Source organism: Urocampus carinirostris, chromosome 6, assembly GCF_059441175.1.
Source record: "Urocampus carinirostris isolate Australia breed hairy pipefish chromosome 6, RoL_Ucar_1.0, whole genome shotgun sequence".
NCBI lineage: Eukaryota > Metazoa > Chordata > Actinopteri > Syngnathiformes > Syngnathidae > Urocampus > Urocampus carinirostris.
The window spans coordinates 15,523,608-15,551,188 of NC_142354.1; the positions used below are offsets into that span (position 1 = coordinate 15,523,608).

General features: G+C 39.3%; 1 protein-coding gene across 1 annotated transcript in view; it reads right to left on the reverse strand.

Moving 5' to 3' along the window:
* Window positions 1-1,705: 1,705 nt before the first annotated feature.
* The window catches only part of skib (SKI proto-oncogene b), a 105,240-nt gene continuing 79,364 nt past the window's right edge, over window positions 1,706-27,581 (reverse strand). The window contains exons 2-7 of the mRNA XM_088338038.1: window positions 12,133-12,237; window positions 9,765-9,868; window positions 8,362-8,534; window positions 6,731-7,017; window positions 5,907-6,137; window positions 1,706-3,771 (exon numbers count right to left, since the gene is read on the reverse strand). Coding sequence (XP_088194164.1) covers window positions 3,604-3,771; window positions 5,907-6,137; window positions 6,731-7,017; window positions 8,362-8,534; window positions 9,765-9,868; window positions 12,133-12,237 — 1,068 coding nt within the window. The 3' untranslated portion in view covers window positions 1,706-3,603. The remainder of the gene's footprint in view (window positions 3,772-5,906; window positions 6,138-6,730; window positions 7,018-8,361; window positions 8,535-9,764; window positions 9,869-12,132; window positions 12,238-27,581) is intronic.

Here is a 27,581-nt window from a genome sequence, read left to right on the forward strand (position 1 = left end):
AAACTTTGGGAGTTTTAAGACCACCTTCCAGCCTCATATGTGGAAGGTAAAAGGCGATTGACCTATTAGTCCGTGGCCGCTAGCTGCAAGGGGGCTTCATGGCCTGCAAGGCCTTCTCTGTTGGCATTAAAACTTTGTCAATCATGTTATGTTAATCATATTTTTAATACTAATTAAATTATTTCAAAATGTCCGTCAGCTTCCTTTGCTTTCAATTGCTTTTCCCTGGTTGCGCTGCTTCCAGATGAGTGCTTTCATATTAAAGCATTTCACCAATCACATATTACCCATTACAAATCTACCCGGAGGCCTTCAAATACGATTCTGAAGGCCGGTTTGCATAACATCAGTGTTCCAAAAAGCTGTTGTTTTGATCATCAGATCCAGAGTTGGATTGTCTCCGCCTAGTAGCGGGCCTTGGGAAATGCCAGCGATATCCCAAAATATGATTGGCTAGGAGGGCGGTAACATATTGACCACGAACTTATGACCAAAATATAAGAAAGAATGGACTTACAGCATTAGCATCGATGGGGATAGAAAATAACTTCTCGTTGGAACTCAAACGCACAGATAATCTGCACGTCAGAGTAATTTAAATCATATCGAGGAAAGGAAGGAGGGATTTTGTGCACAAACAAAAGGGGTGTTTGGTAAGTAAAATATGGCTATATTCCTAAATAATATTGCAATTTTTCTAGGTTTATTACTTTTGTTTTTTATATGTAAAATGTAAATGTTTTGAATGAATGAAATAAAATCAGAACAAAAACAATAACTCAACAACAAAATAATGTTACATAATATGTTCGAAAATCGGTAGTAAGAAGCAGATGCTTATATTCCCAATTGAATACACCAATGATAATAACAACAATAGTAATAATATTAATAATAACAGTTATGATATAACAATAGCAACAATAACAACAAAGTAAACCATAGTTGTCCTATTCCCAATCTGTCGTATCATTCATACCCCATTTTCTTCATCTCTGTATTCCGCCAGTAAATTTTTTTTGTAATTAAATTTGAACAAGTGAATAGTTGGACATTGTTTGATCTCGTCTTGTAAATTGTTCCAAAGTTGGACTTTACACACAGACACACACATACTTTTCCTGGTGGTTCTCATCTTTGGGATTATGAATGTACTACAGCCCCTTAAGTTATAATTTCCCTCTTTACAAATGAATCATTTATTGATATTTTCTGGCACTATGTTTTTGTTGACCTTTAATAGCAGTTGTGCAGAGAAATTTTTACTAAATCATTTAATTTTAATAATTTGGACTGCAGGAATAAAATATGAGTATGATCTCGATATCCTACCCTGTGCATGGTTCTAATTGCACGTTTTTGGAGGATAAAAAGGGGCTGTAGTGAATTTTTGTAATTATTGCCCCAGACTTCTGCACAATATGTTAAGTATGGCAGAACTTGAGAACAATATGATAAATACAATGCATTATACTTTAAATTGAATTGGACTTATTAATTATTGAAATGCTTTAGTTTCTATAGCTGTAAAATAGTTATTGAGGTTTTGGATCCACTCAGCCTTCTGAAGGCCTAGGTGTGAAATGCATGTAGTATTATCATTATATTTGATTCCAAATAGGCCTACATATGTTAAAATCTGTTCTTTCTGTCGCTTACTATTCAGTGACCAAAACGAAGCAAATAGCAAGAAGCAAGAAGGCAGTGGTTGACTTAGACTTTTAATCGGTATTATACACATTTTCCGAAAGAAAAGAAAAACAAGTGAAAGCCTACATCCAAACCAAAACTACAAGAGCATGAGAACTGCGAGTGCTATATAACACTGTACCCAACAAATACTGAGCCAAGGTAACATTTTGATGTTTCTTTTCTAAATCTAAAATAAAAGTCCTGTTTTCTACTGAAAAAAAAACCAAAATGGTCGGTACACAGACATTTCACAATCGATTCCGTTTTTTGGTCAGTGGCGTCAATAAATCTCATAAACTCTATTTCTCTCAAATAAACAATCCAAGGGATTTTAATCTGACGGGTTCCATCCAAAAGTCTCTCAAATGCCCCCCGATCGCATCGTAGTAAGGTTGCTTCAAAAACCCAAATCTAGTCTCTTTTTGGTTTTGAGCCAGAGCAAAAATGTAATACAGAAGCCTGCAATGAAATCTTATTTACAACATTGTCGTATTTACATCAGAGCATCCGGAGGAATCGAGTGTTTCGTCTGAACTCGTCTGAGATAATCATAGCAGGGGAGCGATGGGAGGTTGTTTACAAAGTGCAATTCCTTTTTTTTTTCCTAAAGTAAAAAAATATACGCTCCTTTTGCATGTTATATAATGTAGAAATGCTATTCATATAAACACTGTTGATTTAAGAGCCCTAAAAGCGAATGCTTCCAAATGAGCCATATAAAGCTAATTACAGTACTAAATACAAAAACCTCCCCCGAGGTACCGCGGTTTTTTTCTTATTTAGTGTGTGTCTTCTAGGGGAGCGCTGACAGGAGAGCATAGAGTGGCTTGCGAAACTAATTGGCCTCCTTGAATTTGTGAACTTTTGCCACAGACCTGAGACTGGAACGGAGATTTGTCTTCCAACAAGCCAACGATCCAAAACATAAAGCAAAAGCTATAATGGAATGGTTCACCAAAAAACATATCAAGGTATTAGAATGGCCAAGTCAAAGTCCAGACCTCAATACAATTGAGAATCTGTGGAAAGAACTGAAAACTGCTGTCCACAAACCCTTTCCATCCAACCTCACTGAGTTTGAGCTGTTTTGCAAGGAAGAATGGGCCAAAATATACGTTTCTCGATGTGCAAAACTGATGGAGACATACCCCGAGCGACTTTCAGCTGTAATCGCAGCAAAAGGTGGCGCTTTTAAGTATTAACTCAGTGGGGCTGAATTATTTGTTATTATTTGTTTTAAAAGTTTAAACCATCCAATAAAATGTGTTCCACTTCATGATTGTGTCCCACTTATTGTTGATGCTTCACAAGAAATTACAGTTTTATATCTTGATGTTTGAAGTCTGAAATGTGGCAAAAGGTTACAAAGTTCAAGGGGGGCAAATAGTTTCGCAAGCCACTGTATTTAGAAAACAAAGATATTAAGATGAGTAATTATTAGAATATGCAAAAGCATCCTATACTTCAGTTTTAAATGCCTTGGTATGTGGCTGCTTTTCCCGCTTATGTATTAAACAAGCAATATATTTTCAAAAGTACATCCTTTACACGTCTATATTCATATATGTATATTTTCTTATATAAAAAAAGCAAGCTGATATTAAAAGTGAATAGTGGTAAACCGGTGTCTCTTGGGTTCAGTGGTCTGCAGCGACACCTAGGGGTGTACCAATACTTTTGTGGCACCATTGTTGACTTTGAGACCATTCCCTTCGTATTCAAGTAAGTGTGACGTAGCCTTGTTCAAATTCGCTTCATAGCAAATAAAACAAAGTTAAAAAAAAGCCAATGAACTGAGTTGCGGACGTCATGCTTCCACCTCCATGTTTTTCCCTATCAAATCCCATCCTATGGATTCTTTGGACATACTCGAAAGTATTCTCCGTTTTGTCTCGTGATCTTTGCTCGGGTTTAGGACGGAGTGCTGCGTGGGGTCTTGTCCTGTGCCGCAACTTGGGACTGGAGGTCCCGGACGGCGTCCTCCAGATTTTGCCGTGCCTCCCGTTCCAGCTGCAGCTCCAGTCGCAGTTTCTCGCGGTCCGCATCAGCCTGCTGGAGCTGAGAGTGGAGTTCGTCGATCTGGGAGAGGCGGAGAATAGGTGATGTTAAACGTCAAAGTGGTCAATGAACTTCCAGGTCCGATCTAAGTGTTACAGGTTAGGCGCTATATAAAAACATTTGAGTCGCATACACCAGTGGTGGGCAACAGGTACCATGGTTCGTTTGGTACAGAAAGGAAAATAAGATCACCTATTGTTGTTTTATTGACACTGCTACGTTTCAGACTGATCTTGAACCGGGGGCTTTGAGGTGATACGTTTCAATTAACCCATTTATTACCACAGGAACACAGCGCCCCCGTTTTACAAGTACCATTTAAAGTATCGTAAACATAAAAAAAAAAAAAAAAATTAAATCGTTGTAGTTCTCCATAACAGCCACAAAGTGGCAACAACTTCAGACGATCATATCTCACAGGCATCCACGTGTGACGTTGGACTAATCACAGGCAAGAAATGACACATACGGGGCATAATAAGTAATGCATTTCGTCAAGCGTTTTTTTTGGTTATCTGTAACCAATAGAAATATTTAAATCCTTTGAACAGGACTTTATTAGTTTTAGTTGTTAAATGGGTAATGGATTGGGGTACTGACGGGTCATGTAAATCTAATTGAATCGATGTGGTTCTCCAAAACAGCCACAAAATGGCAGCAACTTCACACGATCGTGTCTCATAGGAATCCACGTGTGACATTGGACTAATCACAGGCGAGAAATGACACATACAGGGCATAATAAGTAATGCACTTTGTCAAGCCTTTTTAACTTATATGTAACAAATAAAAAGAAAACATTTGAATCCCTTGAACATTACTTTATTAGTTTTGTCTGTCCAACGAATGAATTACCATACAAACCCATAAAATGCTTGGTCATGGTGAAAGAGTTGACGATGTATGGACAACTGAAAGAGCAATATATATATATATATATATATATATATATATATATATATATATATATATATATATATATATATATATATATATATATATTTTTTTTTTTTTTTAACAGTTCACGTTCCGTTTTCTTACGATGCGTTCATGTTCAGTAACAATCTCTCCTCCATTATGATCCTAAAAAATCCAAGTCTGTTTTTTGTGTGTTTTTTCAATTCAAACTGTGTTTACATACTGTCGTCTTAACACAAATTTATGGTAGATATTGCCAGATATTGAAAGTTTGGGTTTTTCTGAAAAACAAACGGGCCCACATTTTAAGAGTCCTGTGTTCAATTCCAGCTACCGGTCTCCCTGTGTGGGGTTTGCATGTTTTCCCCATGGCTTCAGGAACTCCGGTTTTCTCCTACAGACACATGGCTGGGATGGACCCACCACTACCGTGACCCTTGTTAGGATAATGGATCGAATGAATGTTCCACAGGACGACACAGTGGATTTACGCTCACTTTTCTAATAAATGTTTTTAATATAAATGTTATAATTGTTGTTATTATTATGATTATTACTGTTTTAGAAAAAGTTCAAAAATGTATAATGCTGCTGATGAACTGGTCTTTGAAAATATTGTTGTTATTACAATTGTTTTTGTAATATTCAATCCATGATGCATTCTGCCCCCAAAATTTGAGTTTTCTGTATTCAAAAAACAACAACATAGTGTTTAGCGGTTTACTTTTTGCGGTTTTGCTACTTTACGGATTTTCATCTGCATTTGGTTGGCTAAACAGTCGCACCTTCTTTCTTCTTCCTGAATGCCAAAACAGCTGGACTTCTTGACATGTTTTTATTTTATATTATACTTTGATTACTTTATATTTTATTTTATAGTTTATTATTGCAGCATCCGTTGCAACCTGGTCATCCTGAAAGGGGGATTACCCTATGTTTCTTCATTTTCCTCATGTTTAGGTTTTTGAGTTTTTCCTTGCCCTCATGTAGGTTTTAGATCAGGGGATAGTGTCATACTAGTCAGTGGTTTGCAATAATCTGTGGTCTTTGCAGCCCCTTGAGACTCTTTGTGATTAAGGGCATCACAAATAAACATGACTTGACTTGACCGATATCTGAATAATTACATCAATGTCTTCTCTTCATATTTTCAGTGTCTACTAAACTTTAAACTTAAAAGTAGTGCTGTATATTACACATTTTAGGAGCTGCTGATTTTCCAACCTGGAGCTTCTCACCTGGGCGGAGTACTTGACACGAAGCGACTCACTCTCGCATCCTTTGTCGCATCCTCTCTGTTTTCTCTCGTGCTCCAGTTCCCTCTTGAGGCGGCCGCAAACCTCCTCCGCCTCCCTGGTCTTCCTCTCCCAGTCCATACGGAGGCGCTCAATCTCCTTCCGTAGGTTCCTCTTGGCCTCCACCGCCTCGCGGAGGCGACCTTTCTTGGCCACTTTCACAAACTCCAACTCCTGTCATAACAGGCAAGATCACTCTTCAATACCGTATTTTCTGCACTATAAGCCGCGCTGGATTATAAGGCGCACCCCCGAAAATAACCGTTCGTCAGATATTTTTCACGCATACCGGCCCTAAGGTGCAAAAAATTGAGGATACAGTAAAAGCTATCATGTTCATTGGAGAATTAACATTGGGCTCTTAATACACTTACGGTATGTATTAAATAAATTATTGTTTAGTCGATAAATATACTGACTAAAACAACAGGATTCGCAAACAGAGTAGTCGCGGATAGAGCGCTTACACTTTACCACTAGATCACCAGAGGTACATATGACGTATGAAAAGGCATTAGAGCTTATCTCATTATTTGTATTTATAGTGCCAGAAACACTGATTTGCATAGTGTATTCCGTTCAGCATTCTCATAGGTTAGGCAGACTCTCCAGTTCTTCACCCATGCGTCAATAAAGTTGCAGTTTAATATGTATACGTACGTGAAAGGGCTTGTTTATATACCGTACATACATGTCTCTCTCTATCTCTCTCTGTCTCTCTCGCTATCTCTCTCTCTGTCATAAAAACAGTTGTTTAAAGCGGCTACCTGCTGCAAGTTGCGCTTAGCCTGAACGGCGGCCGCCAGCTTCTCCTCTTGCTTCAGCCTCATTTTGACCACTTCTTGCAAAACTTTCTCTCGAGCCTCTCTGGTGTTTACGCCGGCGTACAGCGTCTGTCTCAGAGCATCCATTTCAGGGCAGACGGGCCCCGTCGGCTTTTCTGTCGTGTCCTGAGGCAAAGTGTTGGCTTTGGGTAGGTTTTGGGGGGTCAGGGTTTGGCGGGTGGTGCTGTTCGCAAATGAGGGAGAGGCCACCAAGGATGCGGGGAGTGGACCTGTATGAAAAAAAATTTAGCGTCTCACAACAAATGAATTCAATTCGTTTTAATGATTCGTTTTGTTGCAACGTGAATTCCGGGGGAATGTCTAGTACAGAAAAGTAACACATTTTGACGGGTTAAGACAATTTCAATCAACTAGCTGCAGTCAATATTAATTCAATTGGCATTTATACGTATATACTGTATGCAGGAGAGCGACAAAAACACTCTGAAATGCATAAAAAAATGATATTTTAAAATCTAGCTCCTGTTGGAGGAAAAACACAAATCCATCCATCCAAACGAACATTTTTAACCTTTTTCAAGGCTGTAAAATTGTTTGTATTAAATATTAAAGGTGGGGTGCGGCAATTGAAAACTTAAGACTGCAATCATGACTTTAAGCCAAGAGATTCCGGTAGAGTACCACACCATTTGCAAGCGAGTAGAAAAATGCTGGCCTGGAGCTCGAAAAAAAACCCTCTTCTTTTTCATCTTTTTGGGGGTTTGTTCCTGATAAAAGTAAAATAAAAGCAGAGAGGTGCAATGGGGTGAAAAAAATAAAGGCTCTTTGAACACAGTTGAGCATTGTTAACACATGGAGCAAATATTTAACTTTCAACTTTTTAGGGACAAATCAAAATGTACAATACACCTCTAAACGAGTACATTTTCTTAATGAATCCCTTTTTAATTTTATTTTCAAAAGGTTTATACTTTTAGACTTTTACTTTGGCACCTCCAGACATGATATGTTTTTAGTCATTTAATAATAATAATAATAATAATAATTTCCTTTGTATTGTCATTCTTTGTAACAATGTACACAGAACGAAATTGGCTCTTTTAACATTTTTGGTCGTGACCGGCGGTGTATAGATACTCAAAGAGACCAAAAAGAACCATTTTATTTAATTTTTTGCCTACCAAGCCTTTTTGGCCAGGTAGGGTACTCCTAGCAGCAATATGGTGGTCAATCATATATTGGTGAGGCAAATGTTATGTAACCTAGGAGTATTTAAAAAACGATAGTTCATGTATTTTTACTTGTTATTTAAATCAATATTGTTTTTCTTTAATGGGTGGCGTGTTTTTATCACACTGTCCCTTGGAATAATCCGTGTTTCTAAATTGCCTAACATCACTATAATAATCTCATTGCAAGCATCAGTAGTACTGTACTGTTAATTCCCGCAATGAAACACTTGATGGCGCCATTGCAACGCAATCTTTAGAAAAGCGTGTGCGTGTATGTGTGCTAGGCTTCTCCCCAGTGCTCAAGAAACAACAAAAAGTGGCTTTTTATCTCTGTTTTCGTAAACTCTTCCTTTTTACTTTCGGTTGAGAGGAAATACTCACGATCATCGCAATCATCCACATCGATCTCGCCGTCTGTGTCCATGTCATTGGAGTGGGATGCGTTGCCATTCTGCACCAAGTTTGAGATCCCCCTGCCTGGAGCGTGCCTGTCCCCGGTGTCCTCAGAATGCAGCAGAGGGGTTAAAGGAGTCTCTTCAGTCTTGAAAGTGGACCTGCAAGAGCAACAGAGGTCCTTTTAAAACAGATGGTGGTGAATACCTCCTCGTAGTCCTGGAATTAGGGGTGGGCGATACTGGGATTTTAGGTTTTGATCCTGATCCGAGTAATAACACGGCAGTATTGATCAATACCGGTCCAATACCAATACTTTTTGCTCGGAGATCTTATGATACCTGAATAATTGACCCCCCGCCTTAATATGGTTGATAATTTGAATAAAAACAGCTTAAAATGACTGCAATGCTTTACACAGGATATCAACAAATACTTAAACATTTCCATTACAATTAAAAAGTAAAAAGGGCCAAACCAAAAAAGTAGAAATGCAACAACGTCAACATGGGAAACTATTCTACCATTCACTGTCTACCAAAGTGCAAATAGTGTAAACCAGGCATGTCAAACTCAGTTTGGCTCGGGGACAGATCCAGACTTTATGTTCTCAGAGCAAGTTTAGTAAAAATATGACAACGCGAAAAATTTAGCTTTGATTTTCTATGTTTTTTCGATGCTTTGAGTTTTCTATGCTTTATCATTCAGCCTTCATTTGTAGTACAAATGATAATAAAGGATGGTAAGGGATATCTTCTAAGCACAACTCATTTATTCACAAATAATGCCAAAAATATAAGCATATTATTTCATGAAATGTTTGAAAGTGCAAAGAAGAGGCGAGACGATTTTTTTTTAATGAAAGTGGAATAAGAAAGCTTGATGCTGTTGAGAAAAAGGTTGCATCCCTTTTTTTGTCATCCATTCTCTATCACAGAGGAGCCTATCTACCAAAAGTAGGTTAAACTTAACTTTGTTAATCTTTATAAAGCATATTATTTGATTAAATATTTATCTTTTAGTAAAAAACAATACAGGTTACTTATATAAGCCTTAAACATACAAAATATAGCACTGAAGCAATAGTGAGAATAAAGTGTATCCGCAATTGGATCGAGTTGGAAAGTCACAATGTGTGTATAATCTTACGACACACTACAGCCTTTTTATAGTGATAGTCAAAAAGGGAACATGGTATTGATTTTAAAACAATAGTATCTATCTGATCCAAGTACTCGGTCAGTATCTTTAATATCGATATTTGGATCGATGTGGCGTTCAAACCAACCTGCAGAGCCTTCAGTTTATTGAGAGTGCAGTTAGAAATATTGAGGATAAAACAACTGCCAAGCCGTTATTCGAAGCATTTCCGCTCATTTAAAAGGACTCACCTCTGAGGCTCACACTGAGCTGCAGGTTGTTCTCGATCCCATCCCTTTGGAGACCAGGGCCGGAACGCGGAAGGTCTCTGCTTTAGCTGAACTTGTTTCAGGTCCTGGAAACATCAATTTGGAGCTTGTACTTCAACACTTTATGCTTGCATTTGACATTCTCGAATGCCATTTCTGTCATCTGTAGTAAGCTGTGTTAGGCGTGTTACTTTAAAACACTAATTAGTTATAGTTACTGACTTAGGTGTTGTTAGTTGGATCCCTTGTAGTGGCACCATTTTCTGTGGTGTGTCTTGGGCAATAGCCTGGTGGCACGCATCCCTCACTAGGTTAACATATGTTTCCACCTCAATATGACAATATCTGCCTATTGTTTGTTAATGCTACATCCATTGCAACCTGGTCATCCTTTTTATTCATTTTTCATGTATTTTTTATTTTATTGTTTGTTATCGAAACATCTGTTGCAGCCTGGTCATCCTGGAAGTGGGATTGCCTCATGTGCGGTCCCTTCTCAAGGTTTCTTCATTTTCCTCATGTTGAGGTTTTTGAGTTTTTCCTTGCCCTCATGTAGGTTTTAGATCAGGTGATGGTGTCATAATAGTGTGTGGTTTGCAATATTCTGTGGTCTGCAGCCCTTAGAGACTGATGGAGAGTGATTAGGGGCGTCACAAATAAACAGGACTTGACCCGGTCTCAAACTGGGGACCTTGTGCTAACCACTGCCCTAAGTAAACACTACTGCTTTCCAAAAATAACTGCGTTTGTAACTGAATTACAGACGCTCCCCCTCTTACGACGATTCGACTTACGTAAAACGGTAGATACGAAAACATTTTTGGGCATGTCGAAAACTAGATTTTGTATTGTGTGCACCTTTTTCAGAGTACAGGACAGTACTGTAGTGCTTCTTTCCGCCACTACCGGCATGTGGCGCTGTGAGAAGTCACCCAGTATTCACCCCGAAGAAGAAATTTGTTTCCTCTTCCTAGTTCGTGTGTAAATTTTCTATACTGTATCTCCAGAACGCTAAGAACTTTGATAAGACTAAGATGTTTTTATTGTTTAATATCTCTCGCATCCATTAGATATGGTTGGTGTAAAGTGTAAAGAAGAGGCGAGCCATTTCTTTCGAAACGAAAGTGGAATAAGAAAGCCTGATGCGGTTGAGAAAATGGTCGGAACGTTTTTTTTCGGCCACTTTTAACCTTGGAGGAGGAAGTCGCCGAACTCTTGAAGCTCATCTCCCAAAAGTAAGTTAAACTCAACTCTATTCATCTTTATTAGAGCATATTGCTTCATTAAATGTTTTTTTTTAGTACAAAACAATACAGGTTACTTTACAAGCCTTAAACATACTTATATCAACCTTAAACATACAAATATAGCACTACAGCAATTTATGAACAACTTCAACATAAGAACGATCTTGTTCGTAAGTTGGGCAGCGTGTGTACTCTATAGTAAAAGTAACTAATTACCTGGGAAATTAACTATTTCTGTTACTTTAAAAAGAATTTGTATGTCAAAGAATGTGAAATTTCTTTAGCAAGTACGAGACACAGCGGTGACATTTTTGACCGGATTTTACCTGGAGAAATGGAAACTCAGACTATTTAAAAAAACAACTGTTTTTTTTCGGCTCGGCTCATTAAAAAGAGTCGTCTATCTGTTCTCAAACGGCTCTTCAGGTTGTTTTTGTTGCTTTAATTCCTACACTACCATTTAGTATGTGATATTATGCACAGATTGACTTAAAAATGGGGAAAATACAAAAAAATGGAAAAAAAGAAACAAAAGCAAAAAATAGAGGGATAAAAGAAAAAAATTCTAAACTACATTTTTAATAAAACCACATTAACAATGAAAAACCAAGGATATTTCCTGCACCCCTACTGAGAATTAGCGGTGCAGATAATGGATGGATATTTTGAAACGGTCTTAGGCAGACATGGGACCAAGTCACACATGTGCAAGTCTCAAGTAAGTCTCAAGTCTTCACCTTCAAGTCCCAAGTAAGTCCCAAGTATTTTTTTCTTGGGCAAGTCAAGTCACAAGTCAAGTCCCGAGTCTTAGATTGCCAAGTCCAAGTCAAGTCACAAGTCATAAAAACAGCGACTCGAGTCGACTCGAGTCCAAGTCACTAAGTCTCAAGTCCCCATGTCTGGTCTTAGGGGGTCGGCTTCTATGCGAGTATATCCATTAATTAGTAACTTTCATTGAATTAATTTTTGAATAAAGTAATGAGTAACTGTTACTACTGTAAATACTTTCAGTAACACACCCAACACTGTGCCGAACATGTCATAGCTTGTGCGTCACCACCTGCAGTTTGCATTTAACGTTACGGAATGTACATTTTACCGACCTTGTGTCTGGACTTGGATATCTGCAACCACTCGGCTTTGCGTTCATCGGATGGAGCTTGGATTTTTTCCAGTTTTGGACGCTTGGCTGCGACGGGGCTCGGCGACTGTAGAGAGTAGAGAGGAGAAGCGTTGTTAAATTGTGGCCCTCCTTGATATCATCTATGTCAAAGTCAGCCCCCGGGGAAGGTTTACTTCAGCCCCTGACGTGATCATGATTCATTACTGTATTATATAATACTCCAGGAATCGTTGTTGATTTAAAATTTTCAATGTTTCATGAGTCCGGCCCTCAGATTGTAGCTTAATTTTTAGTTCAGCCCCTCTGTCCTTTGACTTTGACACCCCTACTTTGTGTAACAATAAAACTCAGCTAACTTATTCCTCTAATGCAGTGCGGGGTTGGGTAGGGTTACTTTAACTTGATTACTTTCGATTACTTTTGGATTACTCCAATACCAAATATGCTGATAAAAGACAAAAGAAACTAAATATGAATAAAATGACTAAATTTTCTGCAGGCTTGGGGAGTAGCGGAACACATGGAACGGCAAAAATGATGTTGGCAAGCTGTTTGGATTTATTTTCATTTTGTTTCTGTCGCATTTTATGTTAGTTTTGCCGGAGATCAAAGAGATCACAGACAGGAGAGAAAGCTTACCACGTGTTGTGAGTCATAATTTTATTAATATTTAGTTTCTTTTGTCTTTTATTAGCATATTTGGTATTGGAGTAATCCAAAAGTAATTGAAAGTAATTCAGTTAAAGTAACCCTACCCAACCCTGATGCAGTGGTTGCCAAAGTGGGCGGTACCACCACCTGGGGGCGATGGAAAGATCTGGAGGTAGTAGGGGGGTCATAGGGGGGCATTCCGAAGTCAAAGTCAGAAGTTTGAACGTTTGTTTTACGATTTGTACACAACACGTCAGAGCTCCACGATTAAACAAAATCGAATCGACATCGCGATGTGACGTAGGGCGTTAGTGAAACCACAAAGCACTGCGTTTTTTTTCTAGGTTTTGTAGTGAGTGATGGGGTTTTGGCTAACCACAATTGTTACTGTTCGAGTTTTAAAAGTGCCGACCAATCAGAGGCAAATTCCAATAATAGCACTAACCAATAAACGCGATTCAAAGTTTGCAAGCGCCGCACTATGCCACAACCAACGTGTGAGCTCATTGAGTGTCATGGCGGACTCCGTAAACATAGTCCCAGAGTCAACAAACGAGAAGGAAACGAAGCTTGCACCGAAGAAGGGTGGTACATCACTTGTTTGGACCTATTTTGGTTGTGATGAAGCGGAGGTGTAATAGTCTCGGTCACTGCTAGCAGATGACAACATAAATGCAGATTTTCGAGGTACTCTAGCAAATGTTATCCATGATCAAGCATTTGTTTTGGTAAATATATAAACTTGAAAAACAAATGATCTTTGTTTTTATTCTTCATAGTCTGACTTGCCATGCGTAAAAAGGTGCCGTGGCCCTTTTGCTTGTAAGGTTTATTATCACTTAATAAGGGGGATTTAATCCTTTAAAAGGGGAGCACTGGGGTGAGGTTGATAAGTATGGAATTATAATTTGACAGTACAGAATTTATTTGTAAAAAAAACCTTTATAAAGTAGAGTAATTCTATCTGTTAGATGCTTGAACCTGTATATAGGGTTTGTTCTTTGGTTTTAATGTATTATAATGTGTTAAATTAAAAAAAAAAATGCTATCACAAGTTATTTTTGGAACCCTTTGAAAAATGATTGATTGCTGTACTCATAGAAAAATAAACATAAAAATGTCCTACAAGGATGTTCAAGTGCAATTTCAATGAGTAAACACTGAACCACTATAGGCAATTCAGAGTTTTATAGGAACCTCACATGATGTTTTTAAAAGGGATCTTGGAGAACGTACAATCCCAACGGACAAAAAGCCCAGAGGCGAAATTCCAACCCCAACCCCAGTACTGTGATGCAGGTGTGCTCTCCACTCACCCACCGCGTTTTTCTCTAAACAACACAAATAGCTCTAAAACGAAGAGCATGAGACCACAAGGATTATTGTCAGTTCAGGTATGCCTTGCCAGACCCGACTTAACACCTCCCGCTCTTCAGCGTCCTGCAGCAGACACACAATCATACATACGCACTCCTACACAAACGCACTCCCACAAGCACATATGCAAGTCGACACTTGCACCCATCAAGCGAATCTCACCAAGCTTGGTGTGGAAAAGCTGCCAGACTCCATTCATGGCTCCTCAGTTGCTGCTAAATGCGGTTTGTCGCTTATTTGGAACAAGATCTTGAGGAGACTGCGTGAGGTTCACGGCTCTTTTTCAGGATGCACAGAAAGCCTGATAAGATTCTCAATTTCACATTTCCCTCCGATTCTCTCACCCGAATTGAGGATGTAGTGCAGGGGTGTGAAACAGGCGGTCCGTGGGCCGGATCAGGCCCGCTAAGGGATTGAATCCGGCCCGCGAGACGACGCTGAGAGAAGCGCAAAAGAGAAACGAGCTGCAGGTTGAAATATGTCTACTTGGTGTTGCCAAAGCCAGGTGCCTCTCACTAACGCTGTAAATGTATTTCTTTCTTTTTCTCTCTCTCTCTCTTTCTCTCTCTCTCTCTCTACCTCACTACCCTTTTCTCTCACTCTCTATCTCTCTCTCACTCTCTCTGTCTCTCTTTTGTCTTTCTTTGTTCCTCTTTGTCTCTTTCTCTCTATGTGTCCTTTTACATTATTTTGCTCTCTCTTTTTTCCTTTTACCTCTCTTTTCTCTCTCTTTCTCTCTCTCTCTTGCTTTCCCCTTCTCTCTTTCTACGCTTCTCTTGTTCTCTCCTCTTTACTCTCCATCTCTCTTTCTCTCTTTAGATTTCTCTTTGGATTTCTTTTTCTCTCACCTCCCCCTCTCTCACTATTTCTTTATCTCTTTTGTCTCTCTCTCTCTCTCTCTCTCTCTCTCTCTCTCTCTCTCTCTCTCTCTGTCTCTCTCTCTCTCTCTCTCTCTCTCTCTCTCTCTCTCTCTCTCTCTCTCTCTCTCTCTCTCTCTCTCTCCCCCCAACTCTTTCTCCCATTCTCCCTTTCCTTGTCCCCCACTCTCTCTTTTTCCCTCCCTTTTCACGGTAACAACGAGGACACAACTCTGGACATTTTACTCAACTGTTGACTGTTCCTGGCCTGTTTTTGGATCATGGCAAAGTTGGCATTGTATTGTACAGCTGTTTTTGTGCAAATATTTCAATATTTGTTTTGGTAATTAGTGGTTGAAGTTATTTTACCGGCGGGGCTGTGTCCAAAAAATGGTATGAACACAAAACAAACAAACTACCGCAAATTTAGACGAAAGCACAAATAACAATACAAACTACGGAGACTCAAAATGACCAAAAAGCAAATTTTTTTTCTTTTAGTTTCTTAACCCACTCTTTTAAAGTTTTTAGTCAACAAGGTGAGCCTCATAATATGTCATATAAATACAAGTTACCACTATTATTACTTTTACTACTACTATTACTAATATGAGTATTTTAACCCTTGGTTGCATAAGCGGGGTCAAAACTTGCCCCATGGGTTGTGATTCCTTTAAATCTTTATAAATAAAAAAGTTGTAAAATTGTCATATTCCAGGTATACCTTATAAAACATGTATATGACATGATACAATTAGTATATATATTTTTTTTCCCCACACACATTTTCAACCTGACTCGTGGAAGAGTGTATGTACTGGCAGGTTATGCATCCAAGGGTTAAAATATGCATGTTTCGTATATTTTTGCTTATCATTCAAATCCCTATTGTTTGTTTTAATGAATTAAGTTGTTTAACCACCAGGAGGCGCTAAATAACACACAGTGCCCATTTAATGTCAAATCTGAAAGCTCACATGAATTCATTTTGTATCAAACTTCCCCGAGCAAAAAAATTGCAAGCATTTAAGCCTAGTTGAGTTCTGGATGACCCCGAGATGACACTGGTTGTTGAAGAGAAACAAGGCAGGGCTGCTCCTAATTTGTGTTTATTTGTTTCCAAACTGGTTCAGGGGAAAAAAGGGCGGATGCCGGTTGGGTCGACGCGAGTGCTTGACTGACGTGCGCTGCAAGCGGAATGTGATGTGAGTGAGTGAGCCAGCAGCAGGCCCGCACGGGCCTCCACACCCTTCTTAGGTAAACACATCCTCTCGTACGACAAGCGCCGACCTGCGGGCTCAGGAAGTTTTTTTGTACCTCAAAGTCTGCCGTCTTAGCGTCCTAGCTACGTTGGTTTCTTTGGGGAAGCATTGCGCAAGCGTTTAAGTGCAATTATTGTAATTGGCCGGCAGCTCCGCATTGAAGAATTTGTGTGGTTTTGGTCGTACCTGACGCCGTCTTGACTGGGAGGACTGAAAGGCGTGCTGGCAGAGGTTTAAACCCACAAACACACACACAAGCTCTTTTTCCGCTATTACCTTGACTAACTTCCATTTCCTGGAGGTGTCTCCAAAATCTAAATCATGAGTGTCAAAGTCGTTTACACCGAGGGCCACATCAGTATAAGAGCTGTCCTCAAAGGCCCTGATGTAACTTATGAATGTGATTAAAGTCATCGGTATGTAAAATGAATTTAACTACTTCTCCATGTAAAGCACATGTGTCAAACTGGCCCAGCACATACTTTTATGAGACAATACTGAGAGAAACCCAAGAGAAAAACGAGTCGGTCGCGTTAAACAATGACTTGCAGTTTCAAATATGTCCATTGGATGTCGCCAATGCCATGTACATCAGCAAAGCACCCACTGTTGCTGCATTTGCTGACTACCATTGATAAACCAGAGAACATTGTGGAATCCCATCCTCGTGGTACTTTAAAGTTCTGTTTTAGGCAATACAAAAGCTATAATATTAATTAAAAAAAACACCTGGTGTCTTTGCAGACCTGGTGTCTTGGTGCGTTTCTATAAAATATATGAATATCTAACAGCCAAGTTTCTATTTTCAGGTACATATGCATTCATATATATATATTTTTTTTTAAAAGCAGCATTTTTAAATCATTAACACAATCATTTAAATGTGCGTTTTTATACTACTTTTATCATGTTCCAGTCTAAATGAGTTTCCAGCGTTAAACAAACTGTAGTGGGAATGGATTCCATTTTTGTTTCTTACAAATGTACAGTTGTATTACACTAAAAAAGAGATAAAATCTAAGTGGAAAAAAAAATATTGAGGAAACAATATTTTTATAATAAAATCTTACATCCCTGAATCATAATTTAAATTTGAGCCCCCCGAAAGACCCAAGCTCTTCTGCTAAAGCACACTTTTCATGCCATTAATTTACTAAATCCTGCCCCTCTAAGAATGTTATGTTTATACCAAGTGGCTCCTGGGCTAAAATGGGTTTGACACCCCCAACATGGTAATTCTCAATTGATTAATAATCCATCCATCCATCCCTTATCTGCACCGCTTATCCTCAGTAGGCTCGCGGGGGTGCTGGAGCCCATCCCAGCTATCTTCGGGCACTGGGCAGGAGACACCCTGACCTGGTTGCCAGCCAGTTGCAGATTTTATTAATTATTCTCAATTAATTACAGCGATACTTCTACATTTGAGCAACTTGAGCTATGAGAAATTCGAGGTACAAGATGTCTTTCGATATAAAAGAAAAAATCCAAGTTATAAGAATCCCTAGAAGTTACCACTAGAGACCGAGAATTCATAATAATTTTTTTCTTATCTATTACTATATTTTTGTGTTTTGAATATGTTTTTAATGATCATGAAGAATTGTTTTAGAGCTTTTCAGGGTTGACCTGCATGTTGAAGGAAGGCCGGGAACGAATCAATAGATTTGCAGTCCTTTCATATCTGTAAAACTTGCTCGAGATAATAGCGTGCCGTATAAAACGGTGTGGCGGGCCACTCTTGGCCTGCGGGCCATAAGTTTGACACATGTGCTCTAAATCATCCGTTCAACCTTAACCTTGATTTAACCTTCAAAGGAATCTGTGCCTTTAGGTGTAATTGGCAGTACGTCACAAGGATTTGCCATAAGGCAGGCAAGTCCTAACAGTCACGTTTTAAACGGCGGAAGAATTTGAGCTATTATATCCCACCTGAGGAGACCTGGACCGTACCATACATTCAGTTGTGTGCGGTTGGCGCAACTTCCTTCCGATCGTGTTTAAATCGCGTATTTCTGAAAAAGTCTAAGTAATCATGGGTAATATACATCAATTGACGCTTTTAACTCACTTGGCCTATTCATGCTCCACTCTTATTATTGCACAATGAATGTTTGTCTGGACACTCCCATTCCGTCTGCCTGACTCATACAAACGTCTCCTCGCTACCTGTATAACCAGTCACTACAAACACACACTCACTCAGACAGTGTTTGACTTCTTTTCTACCGTAAAATTCCACGAATCCAGACTGCACTTTCTCAAAAAACCTTCTCTCTCTTGCCTGATAGCAGCAGTGGCGTACAGTCAGGGGAGGCAGGTGAAACTGTGCCTCACCTGTCACCGTAGAAATATGAAATTTAAAACACAGTGAACTCTTGTTCATAGCGGGGGGGGGGTTTGTTACACAAAGGACCCGTTATAAGCGGAATGCGTGTTCTAGAAACCCAGTGGCGGGCTGTGCATTTCACACCTAGTATTTTGGGAGTGCTACTGTTGAATCACTCCAGCCCTCGATAACTATTTTACGACTATAGAACATTTACTGCAGCTACAGCGACACGTACAACATAAGGCATCAATAATAAGCTAAAGATTTGAAGTGTTATATAGGAATATAGCCACATTTTACCTACCAAAAATCCTTTTTATTTGTGTACAAATAGCAACCTCCTTTCAATGACTATGTCATACAGTTTATCCGTGCGTTTCAGTTCCATCAAGAAGTTCTTTTCCAACGCCATCGAAGCTAATGCTGAAAGTCGAGCCTGTCCTGTCGTATTTCTCGCGTTTTATTTGAAGTATTTAAAAGTATTAGCCAGCTAACAGCAATTCAAGTGCAGATATTTTATTATGTCTCAAAACTGAAGTTTTCCAAGCTGGACTTTGAATAAAAGCACGAGATGCTATAGATGGCCATGCTGTGAGTAAAGGTGTGATGATAACATTTTGAAAGGGAAAAATGCATGTATTTTAAACAAAACACTGTAAATGTTGCCTATAAAATGATGAATAAGCTGTAGAGAAGGTTAATTTATTTGCAGATCCGACTCTGCCTCATTGGACATAAACCTTTCCAGACTTTGCTGCCTTATACTGTTAAAGCAGATGTCTACCAAAGAGATCAGCAAACTACATTTTCTATGGGCACCTGCTAGTCAAAACAGGACTATTAGTGTCCGTATATGAGCTATGACTTTTGAGAGGGGGTCTCAAGGGATGACATTGATGTTGCTCAGGCTTCAGCTAATGAACAATTAAAGCTTTGCGTCAGAAATCCGGTTGTTAGCCGATCACTTGCTCTGGCAATTTGGTCTCCCTAAAAGACACATAATACAGATGTACATGGGTCGGTGTGAGCAACACAGAGATGCCATTTTGGTCAATAGCCTCACCGATACACGACAATGGTGAACAAACTTGGATTATGCTGAAACAAAGCGATGGAAGCGAGGTCTGGGCACAGGTTCTCACCTGGTCCAACTTTATATTTTTCAAGAGAAAATCCTGTCTGTCTCAGGTTTTACACATTAGATTGTTGTTAGAGACTAAGGAAGACAAGGATGTGAAAAGAAAAACCTCTTAGAAACTGTGAAATACAGTATGTATAATTCAATAACGTGATAATTTCTAATGGATTAACAAACAATTGTTATAATGATGTAAGATTTTATAATCTGTTTGTTTGATTGATTAAAGAATTTGTCTTTGGGAGGGGTCTCTTATATGCCTTTGGCTTCAACCCATCATCCTTTTTTTGCTCATTCTGTGAGGTGGTGTTTGTCGCAACATGACTGAAAAGAAAAAAATAAACGAGAAATACGAAATCATCCAGCAACACACACTCTCAAGAAGACTAAAAACAGATGTTTTTTTTCTTCTTAACTCATGTACTACAAATACCATACAACCCAACTTTTGTTTTTAGACTAGTGACCCATACCCTTTCCATTTCAACGGCCTGTAAAGAAAGCTTCATTACGTGCTAAAGCAAAGGATAAACGCGGATGTTACAACTCTTTTTTTCGACATCTGCAGGAAAGCTCGCAAGACATAATAGAGGCCGAAAGTAGACACTTAACAGACACCACAAGGGACCTACGTGGCTCAATGTATATCTGACCCCGAAGGCTTTATAGACATAGCACAACCTGGGACAGTCATAACATGTCTTGCGCTGTATGCCCCAGAGGTTAAATAACTGACAATTCCTCAACTCGGGAAATAGGAAGAAACATTTGAACTCTGAAATAAACAAACCCATAACTATGCCTTTCAGCCTAGTGTTTTTCACAATATACTCACTTGAATAAAAAAGGTCCACTAAATTGGAAGCTTTAAAAAAAACACATTTTAGACAGATAAAGGAGAGAAATCACAAAATACAGACGCTCCCCTTCTTACGAACATTCGAGTCGAAAAATATCCGGACATTGCTGTAAGTTAGATTTTGTATGGTGAGCACCTTTTTCCGAGGACCTTACTGTAGTGCTTCTTTGCGCCTCTACAGGCGTGTGGCGCTGTGAGAGCTCACCCAGTATCCACTCCGAAGAAGAAATCCGCCTTCTCTTCATAGTTCGTGTGTAAACATACTGTACTGTATCTCCAGCACGCTAAGAACTTTGACACTTTTATTGTTTATCGTGCATCCATTCAATACGGTTGGTGTAAAGTGTAAAGAAGAGGTGAGATGTTTTATTTGAAATAAAAGTGGAATAAGAAAGCTTGATGCGGTTGAGAAGATGGTTGGATCGCTTTTTTTCAGTCACTTTTTAACTATGGAGGAGGAAGTCGCCTAACTCTTGAAGCTCATCTCCCAAAAGTAAGTTGATTTTAGTTTTATTTATATTTATAAAGCATAATATTTTATTAAATGTTTATTTTTTAGTACAAAAAATACAGTTTACTTATACAAGCCTTATATAAACCTTAAACAAACAAAATATAGCACTGAAGCAACTTACGAATGATTGTCCGGAACCTAGTTCGTAAGTAAGGCAGCGTCTGTAACGCTCAATTGTTGATATACATGTACAAAGAGTTTAACTAGAACAGAGGTGTCAAACTGATTTTTTTTAGGGCCACAGCGGTGTATTGGATGACCTCAGAGGGCCTGATGTAATTTATAAATGTAATTTAACGTAATTGGTACGTACATTAAATACAACATTTCCTTTGTGTAAAGTAACACTGAATTTACAAATCATTCAAGTCTAAAACATGGCAACTGCATAAAAAAAATGTCACCACACATACAAAATGTCATAAATTAAAGTCATACTTCTATGCAAGAGGTCTGTCTTTTCAAAAAAAATCTTGCTGACTGAGAGAAAATCCAAGTTTTGCGAACAGGTGATCCAGTAGATATCTTTTATAGCTATTTAGGGTTAACCTGAATGGTTTTGGGAGACCGGGAACGAATTAACTGGTTTTCAGGTATTTCATATAATTCGCTCAAGATACGACAATTCTAGATATAAGCCTGATCTAGGAACGGAATAATCTCGTATATAATTTGTTTATGTTTTTTTAAAAATACCAATCTTGTCTTGTCCATTAGGGGTCTAATATGATGGTTTCGGACACTGGTAGCAGATGAGATGGAGAACTTTGTATGAAACACAACATCATACTGTAGACTTCGCAACCCGCCCCAGACTTCCTGTGGCCGAGCGAGTTCCCTGTGGGAACAGCAGTGGGAGGGCGGTGGGCCAGGGGAGCGCGAACACAGAGGAAACAGTGAACTGCTGGAATGTTTACTTGAAGGCCAAGTACATCCCCCACCCCTTTACTTCTTTAAGACTCCATTCAAGCGGTGGCCTTTTCAACCGGCCATTGTATGATATGGCTTTGAGGTGCTGTAATGAAGCTGCCTTTCAAAGAAAATCCGCAGGCTAAACAGACTCTAATAGCCGCCCAGGCGAGAGCAGACATGCTTTATTTTTTAATTAGAGGCGCTACGCAATTTGAAGGTTAGGCCTCGCGTTGCAAACATGTTGCTTCACCGGCTGATTGAGGAATATTTTTCTGTTTGGTAGTGTTTTGAGCTCGAGAGAGAAACTCAACAGCTTTATAACGTCACTTAACAGTCAACACAGGCTTCGTACACCTTGTTCATGGCCAACTTCAAGCACTTTTCAAGCATTTTCGAAGACAGTTTTTCAACTTTTCCAGGACCTTCAAAGGAAGAAATCCAGCACCAATCAAAAGAACAATTTTTTGTTGTTGACTATGATGACAACAATTAAAGTCCCGATTCTTCTGCTAGCACACACATTTTGCTATTTTGAGCTATTCCTATCTATGATCTCCCATCTTTTTGTGTCAATTGGCTGCTATAAACAGACATGAATTCTGTCATTCTGCTTCAACAATGAACATGCAGCTTGGTTATGTCACACTTGTTTGCAAACACGGAAAGGGCTCTATATATGTTGGGTGATAATGGAATTCAATACGGAAGACAGAAAAGAAAGTACTGTATGTATAAAAACAGTAAAATGAGCAAAATTTAGACTCATTTTAATAATATTGATTGCTCCGAAGCAGGGTGCATTCCATTTGTTAATTGAATACAGATTGTGTTTTTCAGAGGATCTGTGTAAAAATTGGTTGAAATAGAATTGGAAACTGTTCTTTTCTTTGCATTTGATCATTTATTTATATCACTGAAGAGTGATTACTTTAAATCGTTATTTTATTATTTTGCATTTTTTAGGGGTTTTGTGTTGTTGTTCGATTTTAAATGTGTACAGTGAGTAAAATCTAAATGTCCTTTGTATTTTATAATTTTCCTCTGTAGATCTGTTAAAATTTTAATTTATATTTCATGTTTTTTCAGGGATACCAAAAATATATAAAAGTAATAATTACTAAATAATTTGCTGTAAAAGGTTTTATTATTGATAATATAATAAAATAAAATAAATGAAAATCTGAGTTGTTTGGGAGAAGAAAGATTCAGTGCTTCTCAGAGAGCCGAGCCAAAAGAGCCGATTTTCTAAAAAGAGCTGTCCTCTTGGGTGCGACCAGTAGGAGGCGGTGAAGCTTCGCATGACCAAGCCATAACCACAAGCCAGCAGAGCAGGCGTGTCAGCGACAATTTCAAACACTTTTATGAATATTTTTCTTAATTTATTGCGTGGTCTACCAACCAAAAATCTCACCTACTCCAAGACCTGCCACACCAACTCCCTTCTCAGGTTCTCTCTTCTTCCCATGATCGTCCTCTCAAGCCATCTTTCAAAAAGGTAGTTCCAAGTCTCAACTTCAATAAGTATCTTAACTCCAAGACCCTCTACCTAGTTTCTATTGCAAGCCAAGATCTCCTCCTCAGCTGTCCCGGTCCGCTCAGGAGGTAGAGCGCTCGTCTTGGGATCAAGGTTCGAATCCCGGCTCCTCTGTGTTATATGTCGAAGTGTCCTTGGGCAAGACACTGAATCCCTAATGCCCCCAATAAGCAGGTAGGCGCCTTGCATGGCTGCATGGCCGCTATTGGTGTGTGAGTGTGTGTGTGAATGGGTAAGTATGAAGCACATTGTAAAGCGCTTTGGGAGGTCTTCATTGATTTGAAAAGAGCTATATAAACGCAGACCATTTACCATTTACTGGTAAAATGTTCTTTGTTGTTGCTGTTAAATAAACATCCCCAAAGGGGGATTTGACCACATCCCTTGTATTCCGTTCCCCTTGCGTCCTGCATTTACAGGACCCCATGACAAGAACACGTTCAAAAAAGTCCCAATATGTGTCCTTGCAAGGAAATTACCTTGACTTTTTGACAGGAAGCCTGAATGGAAACATCCAGCATCTGTCGCGGCGCTTAAAGAAACAAACGATCTAAACGAAGTTATCAGAAGAGCCCGACTTGTGTCGCCTCTCATCTGGCGAGACGGAAATAGTCTCCCTCAGCTGAACTTCCTGAGGCTCGACCGTCGCGTTTGCTTTTGCTTTAACGACGGGCAAGACACAACAGTTTCGGATGTCGGTTTCCTTCCATCCCCCCCACTAAACCCACCCTGGGTGTAATCCCCAGCTTCACATGTGCTTAGTGGGGCGCTGTGTTCCTCAAGGGCACGCCAACTGGCAGGGCTCGCTCAGGAAACGTCCTTTCGTCATGGGATCCCCCTGCGGTTTGCCGGATGCGCGCTCTCTATCAATCGAAGGACTTTGCTTTATATAAAGCCCTCTGTGGTCACCTTGCAACAGCTGGCCGACTGTCTGGGGTGTCTCGCCCGCCATCTCCGTGAAACTCCATCCCGACTCCGACCCTAACGTCATGCTCCAATTTCCTCTCTCTTAAGCTTATTCGCCAGCGCTTCTACTTTTAGGACAGTGGTGTTTATGTAGCTGCAGCCAGCCATGACAGTCCTGACACACACACACTCACGTACACATATATAGAGAGCCTCGGGGACTTGACATGAGGTCGGCATTATAGCCGAGCTTATGGGATTGTCCTAATTGTCTTTGGGCTCGAGACTGGATGAGATGATTGGCCGTGAGGAAATGCTGTTCCTAAAAAAAGGTGCGACATGAGAGTTTGTATGGGAACCCTAGACTTTTCATAGCACAGTGTACTTCTTCAGATGTTTTTCTTAGCTCCAAGCATTAGAATGGGAAGTCAGGATGCATATGAAATTATAAGGGGCAATATTACATTGCAGAATGTATGAGTGGACTAATAAGGCTTCAGACAGGAAACTATTATAAATAAAACTTCTTGAAATGAGAATAACTTAAATGTGTAATGCAGCGTTTGAGGTAACTTAAAAAAGTTGAAAGTAGTATGTATTAACAATGCCCAACTGAGTTCAAAGAGCCCTTATTTAATTTTAGTAGAGCTGTTCGGGTTGAAACACATTCGGAAAAAGGGATTTTGGGACCAGGGGAGAGGCGAGTGATTTCATGCTCGTCCCTGTGTTTTTTTGTTAGTTTATCATGGAAATGGTGAAAAAAAGAAAGGTTCTGTTTGAAGTACAGTCCAAACGCCAACCCAAACCCCTAAAAACATAAAAAAGGAGTTTATTTGGAACAGAGGCTTTAATTATGACACAAGTCATGAGATGGTGGCAGCCAGGAAGAAAGTTCCAAACTCCGTAGTTTCAATGTTTTCAAACTGACATCATCACAAACACATTTTCTTTTCAAGGGCCAGACAAAGCAAATCATTTCCCAGCAAATGTAGATTTCAAGTGAGTCCGAGTTAAAAATATAATTCAAGTTGTACAGAGCGAGTGTGTTAATTTCCTTCTGCAGTCTGTTTTACGCATGGTACTTAAAAGTTGCGCAAACCAGGATGAGACCATATCCTGTGGTCTCTGTACAATTATAAATATCTCAGTGGCACCATTGCTACCAGTGGGAGAGTTAGGCTCAATCCCATTACTCACCCTTCCCCTTCATTTGCTCCTCTAACAATTCATGATAACAGGGAGACAAACAGTGTCCCGTTCCTCCACAAAGCATAGGAAAGAGATGTTAAGGAGCACAAGCTTCTTTTCATGAAGATAGGTACCGAGCGCCCTAGCTTCTCCCTGGTGAATCGGCGACAGCTTGGAATTACTGACTAGCTGAAAGCAAATGTGGGAGGGTATGAAGAATAACTTTACATTTGTTTATGTTGTGTTTTGGAAGATAAATTCCTAGTGAGGGTGCTGTGAGACGAAGAGTCCAAATGCAGGAGTGAAAAGTGGTTGTGTGGAAGATGAGGAAGAATAAACAAGGGGTGAAGCGCAGTAATCGTCTTGCAGAATAGTTGTTTCTTTGGCAGGTTTAAAACAAGTTTATTGTTGTAACTAGTTACATTATTACTGTTTTATGGTAAATCATATTTGATAAAAAAGCAAGAAGAACAATTTACTTTACTGCATATCACTGCCATGATCGAAATATTTGTGTAGGTGTTTAGCAGGACAGCTTCTATCACAAGCATAAACAAGTTCTTCTGTGACATTATCAAATACAATTTTTCAGAATAATATTCTTGTATGGGATTTCATCAGCACTTAACAACGGGGGCCCCTAAAGTGTGTTGAATTCTAATTATATAACAAATTGTAATATTTGTATTTGTCATCATAGTTAAGCTAGTAGTCCTATTTGGCAGTGAAAACAAAAGGCATGGTAACTCCTGGTCTGTGCTCCAAAGGCGGCAAATTCCAATTCTTTGGGAACGTGCCCACCTGTCTGTTGACAGTGGTATCTCGTGTCACTCTTCCCTCACAGAGCATGCGTGGCGGATTTCCAACAAAGTCGGCCGGCTAGCAAGTATGACGTTATTAGTAGCGGCATGTTGCTCAAAGTTATCTTGGGAGGAGAAGACGAGACGGCAAAATCGGAAAAGAGAGGGAATATAAATGTTGGGCACTTCATAAGGTACGCCTGCATGGTTCAACGCAGGGATTCGGAACCTCGGCAACATAGGCAATTCTTTTAATCTAGTATAATTGAGATATGGCAGCCATCAGTTTCAGGACTAACACATTACAAAGGTTCCTGTAAAGCCAGTGTTCCCCATACCATACAAAAACCCTGCCCTGTTGCTAACCGCTAGGGTCTCAAAATTGCTGTCCTCTCACTTAATTTCCATTAATTGATTGATTGGTTAATATGTTTTTGTTCAATGAGCCAAGGAAGAAATGTAAAAAAAATGATTTAAAGTCTCATTTTTCATATATTAGTGTGCATGTCAGAGAAGAAACTGAATCACTTAGAGTTCCTGAATGCAAAAATGTGCTGAATTTTGGTCTTTTTATTTCAAACATTATTTTCGCAATACAGCAAGCCGGTATAAAAAAAGGAAATGTCATGGACAGTACCCAGAAAGGGATAAGGAAATCTTCAAGTGGTTTGGAGCACAAAGACAATACAAATATGGAGTGACTAAGCTAAGTGTTCATTTGCAAGCTATCAAGGGTTCAGTGCTTCCACATGTTGGTGTACACATGTTCCTTATTTCCTTTGGCTATTTTAAAGCAGTTTCATGGGGTCGGCGTCTTTTGGAGTATATTTGGTAATACTAAACCTGTCAATAATCTTAGTACTGAATTACTTTTTAAATGAAGTATGAAGTTACTGTAACTAAGTACTGTTTTTCAGTAACAAGCAAAACAATATAGTCACACAATTTCAATAACCTTTGCAAGGCTCTGTATCGTTACCCTTAGAATTTAGGACCGGTCATTATAATAATTGATCAATTGTGCCAGAGAAGGTATCCGTTCATCAATTTGTTTAGGTTTTCCTGAGGATTTTGTTTGAGCAGCTTGACTTTTGAGCGC